General features: G+C 40.7%; 1 protein-coding gene across 8 annotated transcripts in view; it reads right to left on the bottom strand.

Annotated features, from left to right (window-relative positions):
* The window catches only part of LOC311440323 (uncharacterized protein), a 41,699-nt gene extending 18,923 nt beyond the window's left edge, over positions 1–22,776 (bottom strand). For 3 of the 8 annotated variants that reach the window (XR_014695336.1, XR_014695337.1, XR_014695338.1), the window contains exons 1-2: positions 22,592–22,776; positions 11,703–11,834 (exon numbers count right to left, since the gene is read on the bottom strand). Coding sequence is in view for 1 of the 8 variants with exons in the window: in XM_084527063.1 (XP_084383189.1) it covers positions 22,592–22,688 (97 nt within the window). In the remaining 7 variants the exon portion in view is untranslated. Of the gene's footprint in view, positions 1–4,602; positions 4,723–6,685; positions 6,809–9,991; positions 11,260–11,387; positions 11,607–11,702; positions 11,835–22,591 lie in introns of those variants that run through there. The other 5 variants (XR_014695339.1, XR_014695340.1, XR_014695341.1 and 2 more) reach the window with 5 other exon arrangements.
* Between the last annotated feature and the right edge of the window lie 12 nt (positions 22,777–22,788).

The raw sequence follows: 22,788 nt of genomic DNA, 5'->3' as shown, positions 1-22,788 counted from the left end.
CTGGCACAACTGAAACTTGCTGTGGTGTGGCATTGCTGTGATACCCTAGTAAATAACAACAGCATGCCATGAACCAGATCTCTAGAAATTACTGACATATTAACTCAGCCATGCACATCAAAGCTCTGTGTTGAAAAAAAAAGAAAAGAATGTATACTAATAGTCAGATCACACTCTTTTCTTCTTTTCGTCCTTTTTCTCTTCCCTTCTCTTATGAAAGAAATGCTAGAATGAGATCTATAAGCAAAGCATCACTGGGTTGTAGGAAACTCCTCAGGAAGTTGGTTGTCTTTGGAAAATAGCGAGGGACATAGTTTTCTTGTCAGCTCAAAATAGTGATTGTTATTTTATTAAAATCAACTGTTCACAAGCCTGGAATTACTGGTAAAAAAAAAAAAAATGCCTGGTTAGTATGCCTAACTATATGAAAACCACCAACCTGGTCTTTAACTTGTGGTATGAATGCTATTTCCATCTAGGTCATTAGCAAACATTTCAGCAATACAAAACTCCAAACTACTTTGATTTAGTATCACAAGCAACAAACTTTACCACATCTATTTTATTCCCAAATATGCTCTCCAGAGCCACCACAAAGTGACAGGCCTCACAGGCCAGAGGTAACTAACACTCATGGTGTTCTTCTGTGCACAACAACACAATTGTCCATTATTTAAATCTGGACTGCATTTTCATGCCACATAGGTCTCTGAATAAATACAACTTAAAAGGAAAGATAATTATTTCAACACAATTTTTTTTGTGTTTTTTTTGAGAAAAAACACGATTTGGAGAAAGGAGGTAAATATTTATTCCTACATTTATTTCTTGGAAAGTTCTCTTGGCTATAAATTTCTCCGAGCTTGTAAATTCCTCTCTGAAAGCCAGTCACAGGCATATCTCATATACGTTCAGAGTATGCCTTTGTTTTGGGTAAGTAATATATGCTTCAGAGATTTATTTGATGCTCCCCTAAAGGTCTTCATTTTACAAAGCTGGGCTAGAAGCATCCTAACAAAAAGCTTCTATACCTGATGTTTTCTACTTTTCCTTACACCGAAAATAGTAGAACACCATTTCAGATGACTCCTCCAGCACTCTCCCTTGCTGGCCCTCATCAGAAATAGGAAATGCATTATCAAGCAAAATTAACCCACTGTGTATAAAAAGGGCATGTTATGGGGAACATATGGAGTTATGGGTAAAGGCTCACAGTGGATTGGTGTAAGTCAAAGCCAAGTGCATGGAATTCATTCAGGAAATAAACTCACTCTGATAGTCTCAGTGCATGCTTTTTCCCCTCTGCAGGGCGTGCTGCGGTGAACTTATGGGCAGTTGCTAACTTTTGCTGCTATAATCATCTAAAATTTGGGGGCTCAAAACACAAACCAGGAAGCCACTGGGTGAGCAGTCCTTCAGCTAGGAATTTGGACTTCTGGATGTAACTGGAAACCACAATAATAAAAAGTAGCTTGTATTCCTGTGTTGGCATCTAAATTGTTCTTCTTTCCAGGGATCCGTTCTTGGCATCTCTGATGAGCCCTCTCATTACAGCCAACTGGTTAGAGAAGGAATGGTGGGAATTTCACTAACCTTCACATTATCATCATTGTTGTTGGCATTCACAGGGACCTGGGAGCTTTTACACATCCCACCATCTTTGTGAGCACAAAGCACATAGAAAATTGTGGTCCCAAAGAATGTGTTATCTAGTTGGCAAAAAAAGTCCATCACCGAAACCATAGAGGATGGTTGTAATTTTTAGGCAGAGGTGATTTGTTTTTCAATAAATTTCTGGTTCTGGGAAATACTAGACCTCTTAACGTAGTACCAACTAGCACACCTGTATGGTTTTGGCCTTCAGTTCAGACATCTTTTTCTCCCACAGGTCCATATGTCTCCCTTTATTGGTGACTTGGCCCAGTCCATTTTATCGGAGAGGCTCAATTCAGCCAAATGCCAGGTAAGGAGAGAAATCTTTCCCTGGCATCTCCTGCCAGTTCTGCCCTTCCCCTTTGGAACATCTTTTCCCTCCTTTCAGTGGGGCATCTTACATGCACAGGGGAGCAATTCAGCTTAAGTCAGGAGGAGAAGGCTAGTCTTTTGCTGTCCATCCATCTCAGTGTCCAAGGAGGCCTCCTCTTCCACAGCTCTTGAAGGCTTTCTGGTAATCAGTGGGACCTTGTGCTTTTCCTCCTGGCATCAGCAACTTTCTCCTTTTATCACATTTGCTGCTGACTCCTTCCCGTCTGCTGCTCCTTGCAGCCGTCTGCCAAAACCAATATTCTCACAGCTGCCAGAGGCAGCTTAGACTGGCACATCATAAAAGGCAGCAAGGGCCATATTTCCAGATTAAAATAAACTCAGCCACTTCAGCACCTTCTGACAATGTGTTTGACACGCCTGTGCTGTGCCCTCACTCCTTGGCTCTGACAAGACACAGACATGACCACAGCAGCTCACATGGGCACCTTGCTCCCTCTCCATATGCCCACCAGAAGCGGTCTGTAGGATGACAAGTGCTGTAGACCTAGTCCTGCTCCTCCCTCACAGCAGCCTTCTTTCCTTAGGATTACAGAGCACTGTGGTTGAATACCAGACTTACACTGTTGTCTTTCGTAAGACTCCTAGCCTTGCCATGATTAGGTGGATCTACTGTCAACTAATTTATTAGTAATGCATCTTGTAATACATGTAATACATCTTGTTTTGGATGGAGGTTATCCTCTGTGTCCATATCCAGCTAGTACCAAAAGGGAAGGGAATCTGTACAGATTCCCAGCCAGTACTGCATACCTCTTTTCTGAGAAAAAATGATGAAACTGGCACAGCAGCCTGCAATTCCAGAGGACAGGAATTCCTAACCCAGGTGGTCCTTTCTCATTCTCCGTTCCAAAGAAAACTTTGGCTCATGAACAATGTCTAACAGGAAAGAAATTCAGTGCAAAACAAAAAGAGCAAGTCCTGGGCAGAGCAGGATAAACGGAGTCTGAACCTTGCGCTTTGTGTAGGAAATATGCTCATAGGCTTTGAAGGCACTCCACGTTTTTACTTAGGTCAGTTGGTAAAGTAATTTGAAATTCTCTAGGGAAAGGTCCCAGGGCATGTGTTTATGGGTCACTGAGGGTGAAAGCTCTTAATTGCAGCGATAGGATAGCAATTGGCATTTACTGAAAAGTCGTAGTGCAAGGGCATCAAGTCCCCACAGGTCCTTCCTTAGCACACTAAAAAGATGGAGGCTCACGGTGTGGCACACTAACTCCTTTTTTTGGATTGACAGTCATCTAGGGTTCTGTCTTCATCTGTTTCTACTTGACACGATGAAGCAGTTGGAGTGTTTTGGGGTAGATGCCAGACTGTGTTACTGCTTATTTTCCCATATTCCTACCTTACTGCTGGTCACCCCTTTGGCACACTACTCAGCTCACAGATCACATTACTTTCCCTCCCACCACCTTCCTTCACCCCATGCTCAGAAGCTGTCTTAGAATGCTTTAGATAGAGGTTAATTTATAGACTCTGTTAAACTTTATAGCCACCAGGAAGCCTCTGGACTGTTACCATCAGGAGGCTGGCATCGGGGCTGCTGATGAAAACCACTAGGTACTGCCTATCACAATACACACCAAACAGTTGCTGATGACCTTGCTGAACATTAATTATTGAAACTGAAGTCATTTTTTTCTCCGTTGTCCTAGTGAGACTGTACTTTCAAAACAAGGCTTGAAATTTGGCTGGAAAACAGCTTTAGGTATAGCCTTTTGAAGTCATATGAAAATCCACGCAAATTTGATTCAGTGAAGATAAAGACAACAATAGAACTCAAGACAGAAGCTGTTTTTTGTTGTTGTATGTTTTTTTGTTTTGTTTTGTTTTTTTTTGTTTTTAAAATATAGCAATGGTCAGGTATTATATTTAGGGACCTTCCTATCAGCCAAAGTTAGAAGTTAGTTCTAATCAAGAACTTTTTAAAGTCACTCTGAATCTGCTACCCCCTGGACTTCTTTATTTATGGGAAGAATCTTTGGGGATAAAGAACCTTCACCTCTAGAGCTGTGAAACACATTTTGTCCTGGGTAGCTGATTCATTCTACTGTCTTTATTAGCTGACACAAAGAATAGCACAAGTTTTTTAGTGGCTTTTAAATGACGCATATATATTGTCTGTGAGTAAAGAAGATTTATCTCACATCTAAGTTCCTCAGATTTTAAGACACAGTTGTAGAACCAATGAGATGACTGTCTAGAGGTGCCTGTGTCTCTGCATTGAGCACAGAAGGAGCTCAGACACTACTTAGATTGGATATCTAATTTTTGCATGGCTAAAGAGACTGCCAGTGTGAAAAAAAAAAAAAATCCCTCATAAATCTTGGCTATGGAAGCTGAGAATATTATAGCTCCCAGTCTATCAGCTTCTACTTGTATGCTTCATTATCAATGTGTATATATATACACACTTTTTTGTTGTTTGTTTTTGTTTTTATTACTTGAAGCTATTTCTTAATTTCTGAGTGAAATAATTCTCATGAGAAGGCAGGGCTTCATCTCATTCCAAAGTCTTCTCTAGGAGAGAATTGTTTTCTAAAGGAATTTTCTGCCAGGAAAACAAAGATAAAATATTGCCCATCAGCGTCGTACTCTGTATCAGCCAGGGTGTTCCTCATGGAAGTTGATGTTCTGAGTTAGTTGTAATCTTGTATTCTTCTCAGCTGAACATTATCTCTAAAAAAGTATTCAGAGGAGGGTCTTTTTTTTTTTTTTTTTCCTAATTTTAGTTGCCTAAAAGGTAAGCAGTTAGTCAAATGGCTTATCTGAGTTCATTATGTGGTTAACACAAAGAGCAAAGTACCTCCAAACATGCAGTGATTTGTCTTATCTCATCCTAGACACCGTTTCTCAGATAACAGTCACTCTATATAGGCCCATCCCTCTCTTTTATTCATTTTAGAAGACAACTTTTAGACAACTACAGTTACAGGAGACAAATCAGAGCTTCCTATGGCTGAAGGGTCCCAATGCCTCCAGTTATTCCTAAAATTTGAATGAGAATTAATTGAGAACTGATAACACCTTTCATTTTGCTGGTAGAAAAATTTGTATTCTTTTCCACTCCGACATGGGATAAAATGCAAATTTCCCATGAGTCAGATTTGCTGTTTTTTTTTTTTTTTTTTCTCCCATCCATCGCTATTTTTAATGCTGTGTTGCTAGATGTGTACAAGAAGGAAAGTTTGCCAAAAACATCAGCTCTTCCATACCAGCACGACAGATACAATATATGTAATACAGATGGAAGACAGCAGAGCGTGGACACTTTTATAGCATGAAGATTCTCAGCACTGTCAAAAGCAGAGTGCAAAAACAATAGGCTTGACTTTCTTCCCATCTGTCCTGGTGTAAATCAGATATAAATCCAGGAGAGATGCACCTCCATAAAACCAAGAGCCGAGAATAACTAAGACCTGCACCCATCTCACCTCCTAATCCCTGCAATAATTCAAGTTAACACCATGTTACAGATCTACTTTTATGAAAGGCAAGAGGAGAACTGGGCTTAAAGTTTTATGTAGAAACTGAATCTTTTCATAAATTCCTGTCCTCCTTTTTGTATGCTTACAGCTTCTGAAACTTAGCAAACCTAAGTTAAAAAAATCTAGATTTTCTTTCAGGTGAAAGCTGTACCACCTTCACAACCAAACACGTAATCCAACCTGCTGTCCAGGTTCCTCCCTAACTTCCGTTTCTCATTCTCCCCCAAAACTACAAAAATATCTTTCTGATCCTCAGACTGTTACAATTCTTAACCTACCAGAGATAACATGGCAAATTTATCAGGAGCAATGTGAAAAGAGATGACTGAGAAGGAGAGGAATAGGTTTCTGTGAAATCAGGACTGGTCTTCAGAAGACGAACAAAATAATTATTCACGCTCTTCTAACACAAGAATAGGAAAGAATGAAACAAACCGCAAAGTTAAAGACAAAGGAAAAAAAAAAAGAGTGGTTCTTCATAGAGCGTGTAGTTAAATTGTGTGGAAATGCTTGCCACAGGAGATTGTGGAGAACAAATATTTGTAACAGCTTAAAAAGTTTCAAGGGAAAAAAAAAATCTATTAAGAAATGTTAAATGTTCCAGCACAGGAACTCTGAACCACATTATGCCAAAGCTGGAGGGGTATTCTGTGGAAATATCCTTACACCTGCTTTCTGATCCATTATCCAGTACATTCAGTATAGGCTGACTTGGAAAAAAAAAAAAAAAAAAAAAAAAAGGATGGACTTGGGCCTGCCTGCACATGGTTGTTCTTGTGTCAGTGCATGGGATGAGACCTGCTGGTGCAACGTCTGATTCTCTTGATCCAGGGATGGGTATGACTACAGGATCCATATGTTCTTCCAGAAATGACTCTTGACTTGTGCTCATCTCCAGATGTCTGGCATTGGATGTTGCCTACCCAGCAAGACAGTTATAGGAGACCTGGCTGTGTCTCAGGTTCACATGGTAGCTTCCTTCCTTCTTGATCCTGTCAGTCCCACATCCTGCTCTCAGCTGCACCAGTGACTCAAAACTCTTGACAATCCTTCAAGGCTGTGGTCCAGATCCTCAGCATTTAATAATTATGCTATCCAAGCCATTTCAATTGTGGATAAAGAAAGAACAAAGTGAAATCTGCACTCAGAGCCCAGCTGAACACATAATAGAGGGTTTTTACAGCCTAACCCCAATGGGGCATTGCAAACCCTGGTTGACTCAACAAGCCAGAAGATATTCTCCACAGGAGACAATGCGATTCTGGTATACAACCCATCTGGATCAACACAGAAGGAAACAAGGCAGATGAGAAGAAATATGTGGGACACAGCTAGAGGAGGAAGGCATAAAAACTGGCCATAACAGGACTACAGCAAATTTCCAAGAAATACAACATCATGAAAATGAAATCCTTCTTGATAGAGAGTAGAGCACAGGGATGGATAGCTATGGATCTATGCATGCTGGGGAGAGGGCCAGATGAGTGAGTTCACAATGCCTGAAATCAGGCAGCTGTTAAGTGTTGTGTGTGACAAACCCTTTGCAGAGAGTTAATGAGGTCGCTAGCATTAATAAAAATATTGTCTCATAATAAATTTAATGAAATAATAAAAATAATTAGAAATGGCCTGGCTTGTAAGAGTTTGTATCTGAACTTCCTCGCAGTTCAGGTCTGTTTAGATTGAAGGCTTTTGACTTGGCCCATTACAGAGGCAGAAGTGAGGAAGGAAACCGGAATTCAGATCTATTCTCTGCCTTTTACATGGTTGGGTGTGTTTTCAAGGCAGTCATTAGCCTGTTGCATTTCTCAATTTTTACGAAGCAGATGCTGAATTTGTACCACAAGTACAACAGCTACAAGTTCCATGGGTTTGAATCTGTTTAAATGTTAAGTATTTAGATTCTGTGACACTGGTCTAAAGCACTGCAAGCTCATTTTGATATCCTGATGTGTATTTGCTAAAGACCTTTCCTGCAGCGTCAGTTTGGGAATCTGTGTGGAAAGAAGACTTAATAAACTGGATCCTGAGTGGAGATATATTTTTACAGCATGTTCATCTTCTGCTGTAAAAGAACCTGCATAGAGGCAGGTGACACTGACAGAAGGCACTTGACTGCCTTTACTCCAGATGTTTGAATTACACCATGTAAAGACGACAACAATTTTAATGTAGCTGAAATAATAAGTTCTAGGTGTCTAAATTAGACACGCTAGATATTGCCCTGCTTTAATACTTTTATGATGCTCTGCAGTGAATTACACATGAGTTGAGTGACTCAGTACAATAGTTACTTCTTGGAAACCAAAGTGATGTTTCACACATGATACAGCTGAGACTGGAGTTAAGGATAGGAACTACGTGCCATTCCCCAGTCTGTGCTCTGCCAAAAAGTCTGTGCAGTCATGGCAATCCTTTCTGGTGTTACTATCTAGGTATCGTTATCATATATGGGTAGGCTGAGAATCAGACATTTTAGGAAACATCACGATAATCAAGATTTGAGAAGAGGCCAGCTGAATTATACACTGTACACTTCAGCCCACTGCAAGTGCCCATGTTATATGCACAGCCATCTTCACCTAATAATTGATTTCAAACTAATCATTGATCCATTCAGTACATGTGCTTCCTTTTCCAGGTACTAGCACAACCTGCCTCATACTACATCTGAAATGTGGGCTTCCTTTTATGTCTGATCAAGTCTTGGAGGCCTGGGCTCCCAGGGCAAGAAAGCTGCTTCCAGATTTTAATATTTTTGATGAAACAATTGGATTAAAAAAAAAAAAAAAAAAAGAAAGAAATCATTAACACCTCAGCACAATGACTTCTGTACCTTGCTGGTTTTAAGAAAAAACACTCAACTAAGGCCAAAGGTACACATCCAAAATCATCGGAAGGCAATGGGAATTGTTTCATACATTAACTCAAAGGTGCCGTGTGTCAAAATCTGAAGTATGCAGTGGAGAAATCAGCACACTTGTACACAAATGAGACCTTTCTCAGGCAATAGCACTCTCTTCACAGAACTGCGTTGCTCCCTTTTACTTACATAACTTCTATTACTGATCCTTATTGGCTGTATAATCCCACAACATAAACCCTGCTGACATCTGCTTTCACATTCAGAAGTACCTACCTTGGCAAGAACAGTGGAATGTATGGGATGCTGTCAAATTCAAACACAAAGAAAGTAAATTATTCCATTTATAAGACCCACGAGCACCAAGGACAGCAAAGGAAGAGCTGCGTTGTCTGCAGGCTGGCAGGGAAGCAGGGCTAGGCCCCTAGTCTTACAGAGAGCCCATGTATGAGGACTGCTTCAAAGCAGAAGGATGCAACCCAAGCCAATGTTCTGCAGATTTAAAACTCTGTACCACCTGTCTCAAGCCAGGGAGCTGTTATATCATTGAATAGAGCACTTTTTCTCATGCATGGAACACATGTTTACTTTGCCACATCATTTGTAAGTCTCCAGTAACAGTGTAAGATTTATTTATTTATTTATTTTTTTTATCTCCAAACTTTTTTTTTCCATGTTGGGTTTTCGACAAGGTAAATGAAAAAGCGATCTTGCTCAGCTGAGTTACGGAGCATAACTTCAAGAGCATTCTTTCATTTCCAACCTTCTGTTGCTCTTGACATAAATCTTGGGAGCTGGACTACTTAAAAAGCAGCAGGACACCTCAGTCAACATTTCCTATTCTTTCCTTTCAAAATATTCTTGTTTTCATTATAAGGTACTCTCAAAAAGGGAAAGTATTATTTTTTTTTTTCTTCAGTGCTTCAAATAAGAGGAGATCAAGAGCAAAACCAGTCAGAAATAACCCATAGCCACTGAAAGTGATCTATTGAGTCGTGCTACATGTTGCATGTGTGTGTTTAACATCGTTGCTACTATGGGATTTTTTAGTACTCTTTCTTCCCCCTCTTCCAAGTGCTGATGGAGTTTTAAGATTCCAAGGCTAAGATATTTTAAACTCTAGTATTAACTGTATGTTTCCTCTGGGATATCCTAGGTAAACTAAATGCTGATTTTCTTGGCATACTCTGCTAAGATTTTATTGGTATCAACATTTTCTGTGTCTCAGGTCACATGGCAGCAAAGTTCCTCTCGAAAGTTCAACAAAACTTATATTAAAAAACAGACATTCCTCCCTCATCTTAAACCATTATAAGTTAGGCTCTATTTGGAAAAAATAGGGGTTATTGTGATGTGTTTGTATACATGAGCCAAACATGAGAAGATATAGCCCAGGTCTCCAGAGATCACAGCATTAGCAGGAAACAAAATATAGAAGAAACTTATCCTTCTAAAAAATATTGTTATGCATACATAGATATGCTTATGTGTGTGAATATATACACATCAGTCAAAACATGACTAAATAGTATCAAGGTAAAAATCCTGCAGGAAGGGTATGACAGAGATCTGCAGTGTCACCCTTTTGTCATGCTCCCAGACTGCATTCAGCACAGCTGTAAAACCAGACTACAGAAGGCAATTTCAAATGTAGTGTCTATCCTGTGCACGTGCATATACACATAAATGTCAGGAAATGTGTACGTGAATCTGTGTCTTGTTCTGAGAAGACCTACCTACCCTTCAGTAAGACATCTTACCAGCTCTCACAGTTGTCATCACTGAGCTTTCCAAAGCCTTTGTGATTTTTGCAGCCAACAATTGGGTTGCTATTTTTGGTAGGTTTTATGGTATCATAAGCTATCATGCCATGAATCAAAATAAAGGCATAACTACTAACAAGCACCCACGTGCATGTGGCTTCCAGTGTTCAGAAAGGGTAGGAAGGAAACCCAGTGACTTCTTCTGTTGGGAACAGTCTGTGGGAGGCAGGACTGGGGGCTGAATCCAGGCATAAATCTGTTCTCAGTTAGGTGGGAATTCTCAATCCTTGCAGAGCCTTTGAATCTTTCAATAAGAACATTTCACAGGGATGATATTGTTTAGAAGTAATTAGCAGATTTGGAAAAAAACAGCACAATAACAACAACAAAAAAAACCACACAACTAAATAAAGCATTTTAGCAAGAAAATACAGGCATTAATGGGAATATATTTGACTATCTAAACTATCGCTCTTGGAATAGATTTTGAGTTTTGAGGCCCAACTATAAATACTTTACACACAGCTTTCCGTATAACCAACTTTCAGCTGGGGCCTGGGTGAATAACTGATCTGTTTCAGCTCACCTTCCCATCTGCTCAGCTCTGCCAGTGCTGTCTGCCTCAACATCCTGCTCTGCTGTTTATCTAAAAACACGGGCATTCACGAGACCCAGTCAGGCCCTTTGAGAAGGCCCAGTCTTTCAAGGATGCCTTCAGCTAAGCTGGGAAAGACTGTTTAGAGACGACACAGTATTTCATTGGAAAGAGGAAATTTTGGAGGCCAGATAAGCCTGACTGCTAGAAATTAATTTATAGCTGCTGGTAGAGGAGGCACAAAGGTGATAATCCATGGTGGGGAAAAGGAAATTTATTATATTTAATGTTATCTGTTATAAATGTGTAAGTCATACATACTTCTCACTCCTGTGGCCAACGTCTTGGTATAGGGTAAAAGCTCTTATTGAATGTTCTTTGGGAAAGGGGCTCCTTAGAGATTCATGCAGCAGAAAAATATCTAATGAATTTGTTACAACTGCAACAATATCACAGCAGAAGAAAGCTCTATCTAGGAATTTTTCATACAGAGGTTTGAAGGACTTCCTAGAAGGAAGAGATTTAAAGGTTATGAAGGAATTCTCATAGTCAATCTTCACAATTTGTCATGTTCACAATTAAACCTCATATGCATAACAATCTCAGATGAACAACAGAAACCACACTAACACTGATCAGCAAGATCTCTCAATGCCCTGCATTATATTCTGCTGTAATGCAAGTTGTTCTAGGTTTACTTCCAAGTGTCAGAGCCTTCTACAGGACTGGATGCCTGTGTCTAGACTGCCTCTCACATGGGGAGATCTCTCATCTGTGCTCAGAAGTGCTTTAAAGGTGTGGTGTCCCCATGTGCTCGCAGAGTGCTCCCTAGAGCATCGACCCTTTGGAAGTTTCTGTTGGAACAGTAATTGAGGAAATCGCGAGGCTGCGTTATTTATGGAGATCATCTGGTCTCACAGTTCACTATGCAATATGGAAACAACATGTACCTGGATATCAAAGGCCATGACAGCTGCAGAGGGCCACATCTTTTTCCAATATCACTGCTTTGAGGGGGGGAAAACGTCTCCTCTCTGAGCTTTTCTGGATCACTGATTTGACTCAGAGCCTGCAAGGAAGGTCTGCAAATCAAAAGGTATCAGTGAATGGTTTGTGAGTTATTTTGTGAACAAAGTACAGATCATTAAAACCAAGTTCCCTTCTGTTTCTAATCACTTCTCCCTTAATTTAATACCTTTCCAGTAAGGGAAAATACCGAATGAGCGAATGGTAGAGTCTACAGAGTGGTGGCCACGAAGGTGAGACAGAGCAGTTGATTCTGGTCAGTCTTGGACTAGACTCAAGGCTAACTGTGTCACTGACAAAATGCAGGTAGGTTTGAACTCAGCATATTCCTTACCATGTAGGGAATGTGATTAAAAATGGTAGGAGCAACGCAGACCTGAAGAAATCCAACAATCTAATTTGAATCGCATCAGTCTCTAATTTGATGTTTCTAAATATGATTGCTGGAAAAAGCAGTGAACTTGGCAATTGGCTCGTGTTGCCCATGGCAAAGAAGCCGCACCCTTGAGATGCATCATCTGGAGTTCTGCTGTCTTCATAGTTTGAGTCTACATAGTACAAAGGCAAGGCCTGGCAAGTTGATGAGAAAGTAAAGGAAGGCCTGTGGCATACCCACAGGGCCACAAGCCTGCCTAAATTTCTGAGCATATCCCTTTCATTGAAAGAGCAGCAAAAGGAGAGTCACTCATTTCTCAGAAAATTTTGAGAAGACAGTTCCAAAGAGATCCTCTATTCCATAGCACTGGTAAAATGGGCCAAAATTTACTTCAGGTTTTTCTTTTTCTTTCACTTTGGCAGCTTTCTTTTCCATAAAGAGATATGGACAAAATTTGTGTACGTTGCTGCAGAGCAGACAGAAGACATGCTGTCCCTTTTGTTTGCTTATTCCTTCTGGACTATGCCAAAAGAAGATATGGAACTTATTACTTCACAAATTCTTCCCTGAAAAAGTACTTGACTGTTGCTGGAATATGACTGCTTGGCTTCCTAGGCTGTCAATTCTGATTTAGCAGTTCTGTGCTCTCTGTTCTGTTCCACGATCTACGCAAAGGGAGCAGCAGAAAACATGGTAGCACACATACAATGAAGCTGATGCTGATGGTAGGATGGAATCACATTCCACATACTGAAGTTTGTCTGATTTCTTGGTAAAAGAATTACTAGAAAAAGAAAGATTTACTACTCATCCGCCTTTATTTCTGTACCTCTGTTCTCATCATAGATATTTGTGCCCTGGTGGGTATTTTTCAGTGCTTTGTTTATCTCAAAGTCTGCAAAGAGAAGTTTTCCACTTCTCTGAGACTTTTCCACTCAAGATAATCCACTTAAATTATCCTACATCACCATAGTTTCTTTTCATTAACTGATTCTACTTCCTCTGACAAAGTGAAATAATCCTTTTCTTATCGGATTTTTATTTTACATCTCATACGAGGAGGAGGAGCTGCACGTATGTGCTGTCCCATCTTCATTCAGCATTTTTTCTTGACCTATCCAAAAAACATTAGTGTTGATAGCATCTTATTTCCATGTGGTCTTTTCTATGTTGTCTCAGCCACATTTATGTGCTCTTGGCCACACACCATGCAACAGCAGTGGTGAATGCATTATAAGACAGACAGAGATGGAAGCAGAAGGATTAAAAAAATAAATGAAATGGAACTGTAGATAGATTTGACATCCCAACATTTCCTTATACCTCAGCAGATGCATTTATTATTTGTACATTTCCAGCAGTGTAGAAAATGCCTTTTCCACATTCCCTGCATTGAAGGGAGGATAGTTTGAGTAGTGAAGAGGATCCCAACATAATTTGTAGAGATCAGACTTCCAGCTCTGAAACCTCCAAGCCACAAATGTCATGTGTCTACAGTTACCATGCCTAGGGAACAGAATATGTTGCTCTCAACCAACTTCAGATTGGATGTAAAGCCCATGTTATGGTCATCCAGTCTAGAAACAATGAATGTTTCAATCAGTGATGTGTGCAATGCTAAAGTAGTCAGCAGTCTCAACAGGCTGGATGAGAAACAGATATTTCTGTCTAAAAGGAACTCTGTGTTCAGACATCTCCAGTTTCTCCAAGTTAGAGAGCTCGAACCTAAATCTGCTACAGTATATGACCACAGATCTTCTTGCTAACCTCAGAGTGCTTTTGGATGGACAGTGCTAGCTTTGAAGCTGGCCAAAGTGTGAAAACTTTGCAAGAAGCAGGGCAGCTTCCAGCAGGAGTTAAAAGCAGTTAATGGCAGCCCTTCTCCTGACAGCAGAATGGGACTAACCACCATTAGTCACACTTGCAGAACAATTAATACATTTTTCCTTTGCTAAACAAATGCAATTTGAAAGATTAAACCATATAAAAGGGTGGAGGGGGTTTAACACATGCCAGTTGTTTTTAATTTCTGTCTCCAGATGGCAGCAAGTACAGAATGAGGCTGTTTCTCGGTGTGAACATGAATCTCCATCTGCAGCCTCTGTATGCCACAAAGCCTGTGACTCATTCAACTGCTCTGCGCTGGCTGGGCTACTGCTGGGTTTGCATAACAATGCTCTCTCAGGACTGGGTCCTCAAATGCTCCATCAGACAGGCCCAGATATGCACGTGATTAAGCCAGGAGAAAGCAGATCTAAGCACAGTAGGGATCTTGAACAAAATCTGACAAAAGCCTCTGAGTTCAGGATGCAGTTTCTCTTCCTGAAAACCTATCTGCCCCTAAAGCTCTTAGAAAAATATCCAACACTACCAAATGACCTGCCATTCTCTGAAGTCTTGAAACCTTCTCACCTGCACAAGGGATGCTTTCATACCAGTAGAACCACCAGATGCAGGTAGTGATAACAGCTCTTCTAATGCATTCCCAATACTCTATGTAGTGAAACAGCACATAACCATGATGTCAGGGTGCAAGGCTCTATTCAAGTAGTTTTGTCACTTCCACAGTAGCAGTTTGGACACCTGTCTCTGTGTTCGTGAACTCTGCTGAAATCCCACAGTGGAAGGAATCAAACATCATCTGGTGCCTGTGGGAATTCATGCTCTGGTCAGTTTTACAAGGCTCTGAATATATAAGACTGAATTTATAGAGTTTTCTTATTGCTGTTTTCTCAGCATAGTGGCTCCCTCTGTAAGCAGGAACTCAAGCAAACAACTAGAGCATTAGAAGTTATTGTATTTATCTGGTTCTGAAGTTATCAAGAAACTGTGAGGCAAAAAAAAAAAAAAGTATCCTCTCAGGAGACAGAGATTAGACTTCAAGTCAGTGCTACAACCAGCTGTTTTAAAAGCCCCCAAAAGAACTTAACTACTTAAAAATGACTCGGTTGATGAAACTGCGCCATATGAATTAGTTGGTGGGATTAAGAAGACAAGAACAACGATGAAGGAGTGAGTAGCTGTATCAGCTCAGCTCTAAATATTCAGCTCAAAAAGGGGGGGCAGGCAAGACAGATCATGGATGCCTGTGATTTCCAAGCGATCCATGAATGTTTATTGGGACGTCATGTCTGACCCGGGAGTGGGATGCTAGCCAATCTGTATTAAAAGATACTCTTATACTCCTAGCATAGTTTTGTGGTGAGTAGAATATGCTGCATATATATTTTATGTTTCAGGTTGCAGGGCTCTGTGTGGGAGTTTTATATAATGTCTTTCAATATTTATTTGGTTAAGCTTTACAATTATGATCCTCAGAGAAAATGATTCTCAGATGCTGGATCCTGGCAGCATAATTTGAGTGAGATTATGCACACACACACAGACAATCTCTTACTCGTACACAACAGCCTCTCTATCATGCACCCTTCTCCAGCCCTCCACTTCTGAGCATCTCCAATGACATGTTTATCCTCACAGCCACCACATGGGTAAAGCAGTGACACTCTCCCCATGACAGACTGATACACAGACACGTTGACCTAGCTGCAGACAGTGCCTACCATTAAGTGTCACCCTAGGGACTGCGTGGTTGGCAAAGAAAGACTGGCATGGCCAGAAGGTGCCCAAGCCCACTGAAGACCTGATCTGCCTGTGGAAGGCAGAACCTGCCAAGAACTTTTACCATCTCCCAGCAGGACCAGTAAAGCGCAAAAGTGTCAGCAGCTGATGTCAACATAACTATGCCCAGACACAGTTGAAGTCACCACAATACATGAATTCATTTTCCAGACTTCTTTGCAATTTTGTCTTCACTGCAAGGAAGTGAAGACAATCCCCATCTACAATGCCAATTTGTACCAGAGAACATGAGAACAAATGAGAAAATAGCCGGCACAACTTTTCTAGAGCACTTGAGAAGACAACCTAAAGGTGCATTCAGTTTAAAAAACAAAAGTTCAAACTGGAAAGATTAAGGAAGAAGAGGGACTATGTTGGCTGATCATATAGGGCCTGTGAAAACAAAGACTGGTGGAACAATTAACTTTGCTAAATACTTACTGTTCTGTATGTTTCAGTACAGTGAGAAAGCGGATGTTCTCCAAAGCAAAGACCCTTTGCCCCCCTTACTATTCCAGGCCAGAGAAACTGAAACAATTTGCTGGCAGAATAATGGTCTGCAAGTCCTCCATCAGTAATGCAGAAATACCAAACATATTTCAGTCATTATCCTAGCATATTAATCTGCTCCTTCTTGTTTTTCTGCAGTATAAAGCTAGCATCATCACAATGGTGTTCAATGGAAAAAGGCTGCAGTGTTGTGTGCTTCACCCCATTGTCTCTTCAATATGGAATTCTTATTTCTGAGCTCTTCATAAATTATTTAAATGAAATTAAATTAATAAAAGTCTATGCTTATACTTCTTTCTTCCATATAAAAATGTACCCAGGCTTATACCTTTCTTTAATATCTCTTTATATCTCCTCCATATCATTGTGGGTGCATGCACAATAAAGCTGGCTAGTGCTTAAGAGATTAAACTGAGCATGGACTGGGCTTGCTGCTTGGTTGTTGAATCAGCTCGGGTGAATGATGAGACAGACGTGTTCCACACAGACCACCAAAACTTCAGTGGCATGGAACAAGCCTGGGCAGGCAAGCATGTGGGTCTGGGCACAGTAGTGAGAACAATAATGTCTTTACTGTTCACATGTAATCAAAGCAGCCAAAGATCTGTCAGCACAGTAATTCTCATTAAGCACGAGCATTTGCCAACGGTGAGTGGAACCTGGCATTTCCCAGACAGAAGTATATGTGCAGACAGTGTGTGCTGCACACACACACTCAGCCTGAGGTTTCTGGGAAATGTCAAGCCATACTTGTTGTAGGCCCTTAAGACCAACATGTTTGGTTTGCACAGGGCTTACTGAACACTTCCAGGAAGCACAGAGCTGTGGACACCAGAAATGGTTGGAATTTTCAGGTGTAATAGGGATATGATCCACAGATTTCCTTTGAGCACTGAACAGTAGCTCTCTGCTCTTCTTTCTGGATAAGGAAATCCTAGGCAAATATCAAAAATTCTCCAATTCCACCAAGACCAAGTAGAAAACAAGGGCATGTCTATGAAAAGACAATTGTAAAATTACCTTAAGCAATTGCACAGACGCTAGGGATGGATAAAAGTCAGAGACTAATCACAACTATGTTGTGTGACATTTCCTCCTGCATTCCCATGTGGGTAGGAGGGAAAAGGAGAAATCAAATATCCTGAAGTTGAGTTTAGGTCACATCAGGACTTTTCAGGGTTAATAGGAACCGGTATTTCTGTGATGCCAGGGAAAACTATTTCAGACCTATCAACTCTGCCAAAAGGAGCAAAATCAATCAAACATTTGAGTTCCTGTGTAGGAAGTAAAAATAATTATTCTGTTATTTATTACTGTAAAAAAGTTTCATTTCAGCCAAAATGTCTGAAAAAAAAAAAAAAAAAGCATTCAAATTTTATGCATTTGTGGCTGTAGGAGGATTTGAGTTGGACGGTTTAAATGAGTCCCTGTGTGTGTGTATAAATGTCACAACACGCCAAATAAACAAGGGTCTGAGGAGTCTGAATAGGACTGCATTTGAACTTTGGGAAAATTCAGATTCATGCCCTGGTTGTACTTTGGCACAGCAAACTGAGCCAAAGCCCTTACCCAAACACACCCAGGATTGTGAAAAGTTCAGTCCTGCATCCAGTCTCTGCTTCCACGTCTGTTGCTGCTCTAAGCAAGTATGAAATGGACCACATTGGCTTCTTGTGTGTCACAGATGGACCAACATTTTCTGCTTCAATTTGGCAGTACTTCATGTAGCAGCTCCATAATGAGCTGTGTATACAGCAGTGGTCAAAAGAAAAATTAAAGGAGTTTATTTTCCATTCCAAATGGAGTACTTCCTGAGAAAAACAAAGTCTTTTTGAACATTTAAATCTGCATGGTGACCTGCATTGCTCTATGTTTTATATTGCCAAGATGGAAGCCAGGAACTGATTCCCAATCTCATTTTTTCCTTCCTACACCATTGGACATTGAGAGAAACACTTCACTGGTGATGTGCACATCCCAGTGCTCAATAGTGTCTCCTCTGAATAATGAGGCATCTCCTGTTTTTCTTGTAGTTTTTTTTCCTTTAGCATTGTCTTTGCAGGTAGAATACCTCCAGCTGCTGCTAGTGGCTATCATCTTCTAACAAAGCAGTCTAGAAAATAATGATTTCCCCACCAGTTAGCTGAACAGTCATATAGGTTAATAGAAAAATCATATTATAGCAACCAAATTCTGCCAAATGGTTCAATAAACACAGGTGACAACACAACTCCCTGTCACTTCTATGAAGAGGTAACATGTAGATCCTCTGGGTATCATCCTCACTCTGCTGGATGGGACTTTGCCATGTAGACATTCAAAAAGCATGAGAGTCACTCACTTTCCTCAGTTGTGGAAGATCACTAGTCCAAGATCGGATCTTGTCTTAAGGGAAGATTCCTCCAAAGTGGAGTTCCACATGAGATGGGTTCCCTAATGATGGAAGGACTCTTGGCTGCTGCTTTTCTAAGATAGACCTAGAGAAGCCACAGTGAGCTATAAAGGAGACTACTGAAGAATGCTTTACAAGGCCCATTTTCACAATGATGGCTACCTCCAAGGCTACGTAGTTGGAAGTGTTTATTCACCTTCCTGAAAACCATGGCTGTCTTGACAATTTGCTCCAGTTCTGCATGCAATGATCTTTTGGTTATGTTATGGGTGACCCTTTACACTGTATTTAATGACTTTATGGGAAGCTGGGAAAACATCCAATCATTCATAGTTGAAATATTGCACTTTGGATTTGGTACCAATACAAGCAACCTTGTACTTTATAAAACTGACTGGGAACTGGTCCCCCACCCCCTTTACTTTTCCAAGAACTACAGCCACCACAATAAAGTAGCAGTAGAATTTATGATCATTTACAGTAAGTGGAAACAAAGCACTTCTGGTATCCCATCCCTGGTGCTAGCTATTTTGCTTAAAGCATTGGAAGTCCCATGAAATGCTTCACGAACAATCTCATGCAAGTAGCTACCAGGCCTTTTGAGCTTCTCGGACCTGTCCAGAAAGCCAGTCACAAAAACCTCTTCACAGTAACAAAATAAGACACATTAGCTCAAATCAAGTCACCAAGAAAGGTGGCACTGCTGCCTCAAGGCCTATAAAGATCCTCTCCTGGTGATTCTTTCACTTCTTTACTATCAGGATTTTTACAGAAGTCACTCTTCATGGGTAAGGTTCTCTCACACATCCAAAAAAACTCCTGACGAAAGCAGAAGAAACTTTCAAGTAACCTGGACAGAGATGAAAGAGGATGCTTTTTTCATTTCAGAAAGAACTGAAAGAGGGAGATCTTCCCAGCCTGAGCAATAGATCTGCAATTTAAGTTAAGACAAACACAGCTCCCAGCCCATCGCTCCAGTATCTGGACTGTTTTGAAAAGAAGGAGATGTTATGTCTGTCAACCTGCCCAGAAATCCTTTAGCTGGCAAAAATAAGCTGAAACCAAGACTGTCAAAAGCCAAAAAGGAATATTTTGCAAATGCTTCATGGGTGCTGGGACTGGGGAGGGAAAGAGAATTCCTAGAAAACAGTTGGAAAAACAGGCTGGCCACTGACTGGTAACAAGAGCTTAATCAGCTGCAGTCAAACACGTGGGTTCCCAGGGCTGTATAGCTTTTTGTCTTGCTACATGTGAAATAGGATTGAGCAAGTAATATAGGTAAACCTGAAGTGCGTGAGGGTGGCAAACTCCCCTGCTGTAGCTCCTGAACTTTCTGCAATGACACCTTCTATCTTAAGGACCTACCACATCAGAAAGGTCTGGTTGGTTTGGTGTGTGAGTGGAGGAACTGGGAAGGAGCCATGACGCCAGAGAGCATCCTTTGGGAAGCACACCAGCACTTCCACATTCCCAGGGAGGACTTTTTATTTTTCTTGAGGCTCATAATCCCTTCTTGGTCTAGGGGCAGCTTGCAAAAGTGTTAAAGGCTTGCCTTTGCCCTCTTAGAGGAAACAGGAGCAAGTACTGTAAAGGTGTTTCCTCCGAGATGTCTCCTCATCAGTGCAAAGCTACATACAGACAGCATCATGCTGCTTGCGAAAGCACTGCCAGGGCTGCCTAGGAGGAAGCAGTAGAGAGAGTTTAAACACATTTGACAGCTGCCTATAAGGCACGTCATTCATTTTATGAGTGATTGTAAACTGGAAGTTCAAAGACTGCCTGTGACAGTTTGTGGAACCAGAAAGACAGCATGTGGCAGTTCAATAGATTGTTTGGGGATTTTGTCTCTAATGATTTCCTTTAGATATTTATGGATAATGCAGTTTCTGTGCCACACACATCACAGCTACAGCTCAGCACTGTCCAAATAATCCTTTTCTCTTAGTGGTGCTTTCCACCGCCACTGCTCCAAGCACCCCATCACCAGCTGCTTTGGCAAGCGTGGGGTGAGGAGCTTCATCATCAGTTATCCAAAAGTGAGGGAACTGAGGCACTGAGCAGTGAAGAGCTGCAGGCCAGAAGGGGATCAAGAGTAGTGCTGGACCTGAAACACGAGCACTTCCTTCGCAAAATATAAGGGTACGATTCAGGTTGTGGGAGGAATGAGTGAAAACAAAATGGTCCCTTTAGAGGCTCAGAGCCTCAGACCCTCAAATATAAGTGGCTGTCTCAATAAACATTAAGTGAAACACCTAAGGCCCTAGCCATTAACTTTACAAACCTATTTTTGAAAAAGGAAGGTATAACCTGGGATGTTATGTATACTGAATATTTGTCTTACAAACACTGTCTGCTGTACTACACACAATAGGAAAAAAAACTGTAATATATGTCACAATAACAAGGTAGCAATGGCACCTTAAATGAGCAGAGAGCCTGGAACAGTACCTCCAAATTGTTCCTTGCCCTCAGGACTTGCTTGTTATTGATTTTATCACTCAAAGCACAAGAAGACCATCATAAACTGCTACACATGCCGCTGTCTGAGCTTTTGCTGAATTTACATAGTGAGGAGAGAGGGTAGAGTACTTTCACTTTTTTTTTTTTTTGAAGGAGGCTCAGCTTTGAAAACTTTGGGAAAAAATTTAGTACTTAAATCACGCTGTCTCTCCAATACACCATTACGAACTAACCGGACAGGCTTTTTTCCCTCTGCATCTATGTGATTTTGTAGTCTTATATCTGCTCTGATAGTTCTGAGATCATTCTTTGAAAACTGTCGTCATTAGTTTCAGAGCTAAATAACCTGAAAGTGAAATGGAGTGGCCCAAACTGACTGATTTTATTTTCCTCATTTCAGCAAATGACCCACAAAATTCTGATTTGGGCTGGCAAAACACAGTTCTCTCTCCCTCCCCTAATTTCTCCTTGTGACCACTGGGGGGAAAAAATTAGTCCTTTGTGCATTTTTGACTGATAGGCTCACCTGCAAGTGACCTCATTTTTACATGGCTGATTTGAAAGCAACACATGTTTAATCCAGAAATGCTGTTTGTTCATGGTCCTTTACAGTACAAAGAGATAGCTTTTGCTGACAAATCTTTCTGCAAAATCAAGCAACATTGCAGAAACTTACTCTGACTGCTATATAGACACACATGAACTTGTAGATTTTTCTTGGCAAAGCTAACCTATTGCTCCAAAAACACAGTAAAAACAGAAGTTTTACAACATATCAGAGGACAGGAAAACAGAAAAAAAAAATCTTACACTATTCAGAACTTTTTTCTTTAAGAAGTCTTATTCAGAAAGTGTGCTATTGATTACACATTTGCACATTATTCTTGCTTTAACCACTAAAAAAAAAAAAAAACCTGAAACCTTCAACTTAAAGAAACAGTATGTCTACCACTTAAACTATCACCAGACTTAAGTGGACTTTTGTCTTGGTTTTGTCATAGAAAGCAATCCTCTGACCTTAAGAACACAGGGTAAATAAGCTTTCATTTTGGAAACCAAGGGCAGGAGTAAAATTTCTTTCTTAAAAAACTTCCTTGTCCTAGCAATGCCCTTCACAGTGAATCCTGCAGGTGATTGCACCTGGCCTCTTTCTGGGTAATTTGTATGTAAATAATATGGTTGGTTCCAAAACTAGAGAACACCTTGATACAATGCTGTGATGAGAAGAAAAAGTACCAGACTTTGAATAATGCAAGTGACTGGCTACATTAACCTTCTCATGATATCCAAAGCACCCTCACAGGACAGGCAGACATCCCAAAGACCCACGTTTATCCAAAGGGCAACTGGAAGCCCAAGATACATCTTAAGGCACTAGACAATTACAGTAAGACAACTGAATCCAACTGAGACCCACTGAGTATCACAGTCACAAAGTTAATTAAAAAACAGACCTGGTGAGAAGTCTGATGAGTTCCTTCCTGAGGAGATGGCAATTTCTCTTCCCTCCCTCTGGCCTTCAGTTTTCATTAACGCTGCTCTGTGGAGCATCAAACGATCTTAAATGCTTCTCCTTCTCTTTCCCCTTCCCAAAAGACTGAACTAGCAGCACAAGAGGATACCAAACTGACTGCCTTCATTATCAGGCTTC

The sequence above is a fragment of the Aythya ferina genome (assembly GCF_964211825.1).
Source record: "Aythya ferina genome assembly, chromosome: 8".
NCBI lineage: Eukaryota > Metazoa > Chordata > Aves > Anseriformes > Anatidae > Aythya > Aythya ferina.
Note: the sequence above shows the minus strand (reverse complement) of the source record. Positions and strands in the feature narration are given on the sequence as shown.